Raw genomic sequence first — 9,788 nt, 5'->3', positions numbered from 1 at the left:
ATGTATTATTTTTAAGAGCTTGGATATCATCCTTTGGTGTTTAGGTTCAACTTTTTTACTAAAGAAAATTCCTGATTTTTCAAAGTTAATAACTTGACTTGAGACTTTACTAAAAGTTGTTATTGTATCTAAAAGATTTCTACATTCCACTATATCAGCTTTGATAAAGTGAAGACAATCATCAGCAAAATACAGGTGAGATATAGGCTCACTTTTAGGAGTTATTTTGACTCCATGTAGAACTTTGTTTTGTTCCTGTTTAAGAAGGAGTCTAGAAAATATTTCCATACAAATGATAAAAAGATAAGGGGATAATGGGTAATCCTGTCTTAATCCTCTAGAAGGTTTAAAGAACTCTCTAGGGCTACCATTTAAGAGCACAGCAATAGAAGAAGTTGAAATGCATTGTTCTATTAACTTACACACCTCTGCATTGAAACCAAAGGTTTTTAGAGTCTTTAAAAGGAAACTCCAATTAACCCTATCAAAAGCTTTAGACATATCTATTTTGATATCTAGACCTCCAGTTTGAACTTTTTTCTTTTTAAAGGAATGAATAATCTCATGAGTAACAATGATATTGTCTCAGATTTTTCTAGAGGAAAGAACGGCAGATTGAAAAGGGGATATAATTTTTTCTAGTGTTGTTTTGATTCTATTTGCCAATAATTTGGCTATGACTTTGTAGATAGTGTTACAAAGTCTTATAGGTCTGAACTGACTAGGTCTTTTAGAATTTTTAATTTTAGGGATCAGGAAGAGATGTCAGGGTTCATAGTTTTTTCTTTGAAGAAGTTTTAGATGGTTTATGTAACTTGGGTACCTACCAGATGCCAGTTATGGATGAAGAAACTAACATGGAAGCCATCAGGACCTGGGGATTTATTACGTTTCATATTTTTGAGGACCAATAAGATTTTCTCATTAGAAGGAATAGCTAGAATTCTATTATTATCTGAAATGGAGACTTCGACACTAATATCAGAAAAAATAGGGTCTGAAAGTTCAACTTCAGTTGAAGGTTCACAAAAGATTGAAAATGAGAAGTTAAAATATTGTGAATTTCCTTCCTATCCTTAAAAGTTTGATTTTGATCATTAGTGATACTTTGTATAGTATTTCATTTCCTCCTTTTCAAGTTTATTGTGTGGAAGTATTTGGTATTTCTTTCCCCTAAATTGATTATGTTATCCCTTGATTGTTGTTTAGCTATTGCCTCTTGAATGTCATACATGATTTCTAATTCTTTTAGCTTATCTTTAATTTTCTTTTGTTGATGAAGGGTGACTCTCTGAGATTGTGTTCTTTCAATATCTTTAAGGAGTTTATTTATTTTTTTGAAAGGTAGGCCAAAAATGTTTTTTTTTCCAGTCAGCAAGATTTGTTCCTAGTTGTTTTAGATTATGAACAAGTCTAATTGATGCATCTAAATCGGGGTGTTCACTCCAAGAACCTTGAATAACTTGGAGGCAAGATAAGTCTTTTAACCATGTATCATAAATTTTAAAAACCCATTTAGATTTTGAGAAATTAGAGTCCAAAGTTAGAAGAATAGGGCAATGATCTGAACCTATTGTTGCTAAATATGTAAGGGAAGCATTTGGGAATTGGTTATTCCATTCTGCGTTGATTACTGCCCTATCTAGACTTTCCTTAATGTTTTGGTTTCCTTCTCTATGATTATCCCAAGTGTAGTCATTACCTGTATAACCTAGATCATATAAGCCTGATCTTTCTAGAATGTTTGCATAGTATTCACTATTTGTTTTATTGAAAGGTGCACCACCTAATTTTTCAGTTTGGTTAAAGATCATGTTAAAATCTCCAATTACGATCCATGGCATTGTTCTTTGAGTCACTTGTTTGCTAATTTCTTCTAAGAAATCCCAAGCTATGTTCGTATCCGATGGGTAAGGGCTACCGTAAAAACAGGTAAGAATCCATTGTTTATTCTCTAAGGAAGATTTGACAATAATGTTTATCATGTTAATGTTCCATTGTACTATTTCAAAGTGAAATCCATCTACCCAAGCTACCACTAGACCTCCTGTGGTTCATATGGGGTCAACAACATGTTAATTTGGGTAGGAAGAAACTATCTTTTAACTAAAGGCCTTTGATTTTTTGTTTCAGAAAGGAACATGATTTCTGGTTTTTCTTTATGAAGCAAATTGGATAGGTGATTTTGAGTTAAAGGTTTTTTACAGCCTTGGACATTCCAGACAAGGACTTTCATGGTATAAGACAAATAGGACCAAGGATATCAATAATCAAAATAAGAAGTTTAAAACAAGTAGAAAGCAAAAACAAACAAATTAAAGTAATTACGTATGCATAGAAGACACAATTAAAATAAGAAAAAACAGATCAATTATTGTAAATAAGTATGACAAAGCAATAATCAGTAAATAAGTGTAAGAATTGTGTAATGAAATGTAAAAGAGAGGTACCTGTGTTTCTTCCGTCTGCATTGGAGGGACTAGCTCTGGGAAAGGGATTGGATAATAAATACTTGTAGTTGCTTTATGGTCAGCTATGTTTGATCTGTATTGATTAATTGTAAAAGATTTTCCTTCATGAGAGGGAAATGAACAAAGTTGTTCAGAATATGAGGAGGAGATAAATTCAGAGACTGAGACCTTGAAGGAGGATTTTGGCTGAGTTACAGAAGTTTGAAAAGATGATGCAATGCAAAAATTATGATCAATGCGAGAAGAAGAGCCAATCGAAGTGCTCACATGTAGAGAACGGGAAATTAGGGATTCCAAAGTATCCCTCCCCAAATTAGGAGAAGAGAAGGAAAGTCTTCTATTTACCCCCAAAAAGATTTCGCTATTAGACCTAGAGGACGAGTTCGAAGAATGAACAGGAATAGTTGTATCATGTTCGGAACCCGCCTCAAGAATAGCAATAGCAGCAGGTTCCGATTCATCTAAGACTCGGAACGTTTCCGAGTTAGCGGATCGGAAAGAATCGTCATCAGAAGATGGCAACGGAATATAGTTTTCTGGCAGGTTAAAAGGAAAAGTTCTTTTACCCAGAACAGAGGAATATGCAAGAGGCATTTCTTTATCAGAAGATGCAGACTTAGTAATAATGGAGGGACCTAAAACATCATAGGAATTAATTGTTGGTGGTTGGACTAAAGGTGTTGTCCTATGAAGGTTTTCATGACTGTCATCTCTCAGTGCAGGTTCTTCATCGACATAAGTTCTGAAAATTTCATGGAATGTTTCTCGTACTCCAGGTTGGTTTAAATATTCTTGCACAGGTACAGGAACTCCAGTATGATCGAAATTGTCTTTAGGGTTCCAAACTTGGACTAACACACCATTTAACCAATTCATGTCGTCACTAGGATAAGGAGAATTAACTGATATGTCATAAATGTCTTCCAGAGGTCTTCCTTGAAGTACTACACAGTTACCTACTTTGTGTCCTAACCTGAGACAATGAGAGCAGAATTTTGAGGGGAGGTTGATATAGTTGAAATAAATGGAAGTAACAGGAAAGCACCCTACTTTAACCAGAAGTAGGGCTGAACATGGTGTCGGTTAACCGTTGGAAACCGACCGAACCAGACCAATAAGCAAGAAACCGAACCAAACCATTTAGATTTGGATTGGTTTGGTAAAAAATGTTGAAAAACCGACATTACTGGTTTGGTTTTGGTTTGACCTGAAAACCGAACCAAAAACCATTGGGGAACCGATTAATTTTTAAACTTAATTTCTACCGTCGATTTAAAAGTATTAGATTCTACCCATTAATTTAGAGGATAAATAGAAACCCTAAATCTAATATTTCATTATGATACTCTCCCTCTTTCTCTTTCTCCTTCTCTCAGCCGCCTCCCTTCTCCACCCCCAACTACAGCTGCTGCTACTCGACTTTTTTCTTCCCGTCTTCCTTCTTTTTTATTTGTCAATATCTAAATTAAGATATATTATATATCTTCATTTGATCTCTAGAATTAGAGTAAGCTTTAACTATTCTTGATTTTTTTTTGTCTGTATATTTGTGTAAACCAATACTATCGGCAACTACGATTTTTTTATCTGTAAATTTGTGTATTTTTTTTTGGTTTGACATAATTATTGGTTAACCAAAAACCACTGGGAAAAACCGAAACCAACTGGAACCATTTGGAAACCGAACCAATGGTTAATGGATTGGTTTGGTTTAGATTTTTAGAAACCAATAATATTGGTTTCGGTTTTGGTTTGGTTAGAAACCGAACCAAAACCGACCATGAACAACCCTAACCAGAAGATGATGAATGAGTGGTTTTTCAATATTCACCCAAAGTAGGACTCGCGGCTTACAGTCTGGTGTCTCATATCCTCGACAAATCCTTGAGACCTGACCTACTTTACTTTCTATCAGCCCTAGCATTTCCTCACTGCGATGCTCGCATTTGGCATTTGAAATAGAAGCCCAAATAGGAATTTCTTTTACTAAGTCTGTAGAGATTTTCATTCCTTGATAAGTTGTTGTGGCTGCAATCACATAACCAAAAGGGTACCAAGGACCATTAGAAGAAATCCAGTGAAAGTCCTCTTTGTTTCTAAAGGTGATGATAAAAATGTTTGGATCTACCTCCCTAATCTGAAAAACGATTTGGTTCCCCCAAAAATTGTTTAGTGCGCCTCTTACTTCCCATTGATGAAGGTATTCAATTGAAAAAACTCTAGCTATAATACTAGGTTGTTTGATTCCAAAGTCTCTAATAAAGGAAGGTGGGGTAGGTAGAAGACCGATATTACTATGGTTTGCTAGTCGCTGAGCTAAAGAAAGACCACTAATATGCTTATAGAGATTAAAGGGTTCACCCATTGCATGAAGAAAGAAAGAAATGAGAAACATAGACAAAGGCGAGAAGAAGGGAGGTTAAATAAGAAAGTGTATACATGGGCCAAAGGGCACCGAGGACAAGCAATATCAGCACTCGTGAATGGTATTGTAATCGAAAAAAGAACACCTAAAGCAAGTCTAATGGATAAATGACAGCGGCAATAAAACTGAAACCAAGGTACGATGAAGATCATTCTTTTAGATTTTTTAAAACAGTTTCGTGGAAATCCAGGTCAAAGAAATTCAAAAGACTGAGAAGGCAATTGTTGATAAAGCAGACCTATTCATACAAATAGGTATCTATAAACTATAAGGGATAGACATCCCAGGCACAGAAGATTTGAAATATGCATGGATAGAAACTTGAAGTAAGAGAAAATTTGAATTATGACTTAACAGCTACACAGACTAGATTATGTGTGTAGCCCCTAAACTAGAGTTTTTACATCGCAAATTGAGCCAAGACATGAAAATACTAGTCATAATAAGCATTAAAATCATCTTAATAAGGGAAGAGAGAAGATTAGAAGATTGTAAGATTTGCAAATCTTAATAAGAGGAGACGTATAACAGTTTCAAAAGATTTTAAGATATTCAGAGAAGAGATAATGAGTTAAAAGAAGGGCATTGAAGGGCAAGAGAAGAAGGTTATTGCACGCAACCATAAAGAAGGATATTCTGTGACCACTATTTTCTATGACCACTATAAAAGGCGATATATGCAACCTATTCAACCAGTGAAAACCAAACAAAGCAAAGGAAAAGAAAACAAGGACTCAGAATGGCTTGCAATCATACTATTATTTCTGAAGGAGCTCCCATCTCAATGACAAGAGTTACCCGATGCAGAGAAGATCATTTGCACAGGGTGCATTACTATTTTTGCTATTTATGTGGTACTAACTTGTTTTTGCATGCTGAAAAGCCTAAGTATTTGGCATATTGTAATTTGAAGCCAGAGATAAAAGAAGCTATGGATAAAGAGGTAAGGGCTGAGACAGATCGAGAGAGGACTTCCAATAGATGTTGCACTTCTATACGGTGAGATGCCTCCAGGATTTTCTTATGGTTATGTAATCAAGATGGAGGCCCGATATAATTGGAACAAAGGGAAGGGAAGTTATGAAGCAGCAGAAGAGGCAGAAGCAAGAGGAGAAATAGAGTACTATTTCAATTAGCAAGTTCTCTCAAACGAAGCGGCTAAAGAAAGTTGTTTTGTTTGATGTTATGTTTGTTTAGGTTTGTCAATAGTTTATCAGGTATTTCACCCTAAGAGAAATGCACTTTCTCACTATGTATTATGAAGTAGTACTTAAGTGGTAGTCCTTTGATTCTTGTAAAAAAATCGTCTAAGCCTTAATGTTTTACTGTAAGATTTCATTCTATTCTACACTAAGTTATTATGTCTACGCCAACAATCAGACCTCAGAGATATGATACAAAGACTCTAGTTACTTAAAAAAGTTCTTGAAAGAGACAAAGATTTGAGAAATATGAAATCGGTAAGGGTTGATGGGTTAAAAGAGATAGACCGGTTATAACAACCAAATCGCTAGCACAATAATGAAAATCTTAAATGCAAAGAATCTAAAAATAAGAAATTAACAGAAGATAGATAGACGGAGAAGTTAGGAAAGCCGATGAGATTGCCATTAATGCACTTAATTAGACTTTTAGACCATGTTTAAATACACCTACTAAATTAAAGTTCTCAAATCGCAGAGAGAGAGAAGGACAGAGAAGGAGATCAAGAATTAGGAAGATCATGGGAGAAAATCAAATGGTTCGGGATCATAAACAGGTTCATCATGATGCATTAGTATCCTCTACCAGAATCATGCGATGCAGGAAGAATCATCTCCATCGAGTCCACTATTATAGGTGTTCGAAATGTAATAGAGAGGTATTCCTTCATCCTAATGAGGCACAGTATTTAGCTTATTGCAATCTTAATAAAGAAGAGGAAGAAAAGCTTCGCCCTTGCGCTAAGAGAGTTATTCAGTTTAAGATAGAGAGGGAGATATCATTAGACGCTCAAGTTTATCTGAATGAGATGCCATTTGGGACTGACTATTACTATGTTCAGAAGAGGAAGAGGCGGTATCTACAGAAAAGAGGTAAGAATCATTATAAAGAAATGGAGAAGAAGGATGCAGAAGAGGGGTATCGAGTATTAATAGAGATTGTGGTAACTACTTATCAATCCAATGCTTATCTAACTATCTAAATCTATGATGTAAAATATGTAAGTCAAGTTTTTATATGTTTAAAGCTATTAGAACTTTTATGCATTTTTCTGCTACTAATTTATGAAACAAAACAAACCCGGCAAAGCTAAACAAAGAATCCTACTCAAGAAGTTTTCAAAAGTACCAGTGAAAAGACATGTAAAAAGAAAACAAAAGATGCATATGAGTTTGATATTAAACGATGCAAAGAACTCGGCCAAATCTATTTAGATAGGGAGATTATTTGTCATAAAATCCCTACAGTCTCCGATCAACCTATATCCACTCAAGATATAGGAATTTTCAAAGAAACTCATGTTAAAATCAAAAGAAATCGTGACAAAAACTTGGATCAAACTAAAATTAGTACTTATCATCCCCCATTGCTTAGTCCCTCTTTGCTCCGGAATCAACACAAGCAAAGAGTACTACTCACAGACCATTGAGGCAGGATGGATGATAAATTGATGGAGAGGATGAGGAAAAGTAGCCGTTAGAGAAGAAGTTTTTTTAGGAGAGAGGGCAGAACATATCTCGATTTGCATTTTTGTGTTTCCTGTCCTGAACAACCAAACAACTTCGCGTGATCATGATCATATATAGAGGGGCACAAAAGGTGAAGATTGTTAATGACTCGGAGAAAATACACCCGGATTTATACAACAAAGTTGCACACCATAATGTCATTTACTATAACTTTTGTGTGTGCCCATTTCAGAAGAAACCACCGTTCCTAAATCTAAGGGTGAGATTGTGGACTCATGAAGTATAAAATTGGGTATACAGTTTTACTGTATAGAAAGCACTACAGGGAGGAAAAAAAAATAGCAAACCTACTTTTTATCCCCAATTACTCCTATTGGAGTTCACTATCTAAAAATAACGAACTTTTAAACTGAGACAACAAAGAAACGGAAATGGAGGGGTTGGTTTAGTAACCTCAAGCATCTACTACAGAAGGAATTTGACGACTTGTGTAACTTGTTTCTTGACTTAGCTGACCTGTTGAATGTTTTGGAAGAAAGCCTTTCACAAACAATCTAATTCAGCAAAGATGACAAAAAGAACAATGAGAAAATCAGAGAAAGGACTTTTGCCTAGGAACAGAACTTCACCACCCTAAAGTAACAGGCTAAACAGAAATCTCTTCCACAGATTAAAATACTAAACTGGGAGTCTAGCTGTTTTAACTGCAAAACTTTACATAACCTAGAATGGAAAGCATAAATTAACACCACCGTAACATGGTATATACACAGCACAAAGGATCAAATTACTGTGAACCCCAAGGAAAAACCACCATGGATTTAGTATTTAAAGGCAATCGCCAATCAACATGATTGACTGTCAAAACTCAAATACCTCAATGATTAGCAATTCAAAACTCAAAATGCTACACAGGCACTAAAATCTGTTTACTTGATTTTCAAACTGGCACATCAGTTTCTTGGTGTGGCACATTTAAGTTAGAAATTGAAGTGACAATATTAAGACATCTCAACCACATCAGTTACTAACTAAACACCACAGAACATTATTAGATGCTTCCCTTGCTATACTTAGCCGACTAATAGCAAATCATCACTAACCATGACAACCATAAACTTTCATTCACTCTAATCAATGACAACCACATTAGATTTCCATTTCTATCACTCTTAACCTTGTTCCATAAAGTTCAGACAGTCAGGATTTTCATACTCATCAACAAAACAACAGCTACTCTACCATACAAAAACCACACTTGAACAAAGATACCAACAGTTTAATAGTTTTATTAGACTGATTTGTTCTTTAGACCCAAAGGTAAGCATACAAACACCCAATATCTATCATGCAGATTTGATTCAAACCATAAAATTTCAACACCACAGAAAAATCTGAAAGAGATAATTAAAAGATGATGAAAGAAAAAGAACTAACTTAACTTAACCATTGAACATAAAAAGGAAGAAGAGTGAGTAGGTACAATAGTAAATTTAGGCCTCCACAAAGTACTAGAAGCATATATTTTCCATAACACAAGTGTTGTAAACTAGAAAGACCAAAAACAGTTAGAAACGCACATCTCCAAGCTCTTCCTCCCTCTCTACTGTACTTCCTATCTAGTCATCCTCTTCCTCCTACAAACAGAAATCAAGAGAACAAAAATTAACACAACAATTCATATCAAAACTTAAATTGATGAACGATAGGGTTTTGATTCAAGTATGAACAAACCTCATCACTTCCTTCTTCCTCCTCATCTTCATCATTAACTTCAGACTTTGATTTGTCAGATTCTTCTTCTTCATCATCATCAGCATTTGACCCTCCAGCCTATAATAGCATTACAATTTTTTATGATAGTTAGTTCAAGTTCATTTCCTTAGAAACACTGAAATAACAGGGAATCTGAGATTTCTATAAAGTAAACTGACCAATTTCTTGTTGTATGCGTCCATGGTTTTGTTGTATTCAACCTTCCTTTTCTCTGCCTTGGCTACATAAGGAGCTTTTTCCTGAAACAAACATAAAAACAGAACCACATCAAAATCACAATTAAGCATCAGTTATAGATAAGAAACTTAACTCTGATTAATTTACTTACAGCATCGGACAAGGATTTCCACTTATCTCCACCAGCTTTACCAACCTATTTCAAAATTTAAAACAAACAAAATAGTCAATTAAAATTCAATGCTCAGTGAATATAATAAAATTCAA

At 34.9% G+C, this 9,788-nt stretch overlaps 1 protein-coding gene across 1 annotated transcript in view; it reads right to left on the bottom strand.

The window, feature by feature from the left end:
- Window positions 1-8,986: 8,986 nt before the first annotated feature.
- Window positions 8,987-9,788, bottom strand: part of LOC113352948 (high mobility group B protein 3-like) — a 1,723-nt gene continuing 921 nt past the window's right edge. The window contains exons 5-8 of the mRNA XM_026596688.1: window positions 9,673-9,717; window positions 9,503-9,583; window positions 9,303-9,401; window positions 8,987-9,205 (exon numbers count right to left, since the gene is read on the bottom strand). Of these exons, the coding sequence (XP_026452473.1) occupies window positions 9,188-9,205; window positions 9,303-9,401; window positions 9,503-9,583; window positions 9,673-9,717 (243 nt within the window). The 3' untranslated portion in view covers window positions 8,987-9,187. The remainder of the gene's footprint in view (window positions 9,206-9,302; window positions 9,402-9,502; window positions 9,584-9,672; window positions 9,718-9,788) is intronic.

The sequence above is a fragment of the Papaver somniferum genome, chromosome 2 (genome assembly GCF_003573695.1).
Source record: "Papaver somniferum cultivar HN1 chromosome 2, ASM357369v1, whole genome shotgun sequence".
In the NCBI taxonomy this organism is placed as follows: Eukaryota; Viridiplantae; Streptophyta; class Magnoliopsida; order Ranunculales; family Papaveraceae; genus Papaver; species Papaver somniferum.
Note: the sequence above shows the minus strand (reverse complement) of the source record. Positions and strands in the feature narration are given on the sequence as shown.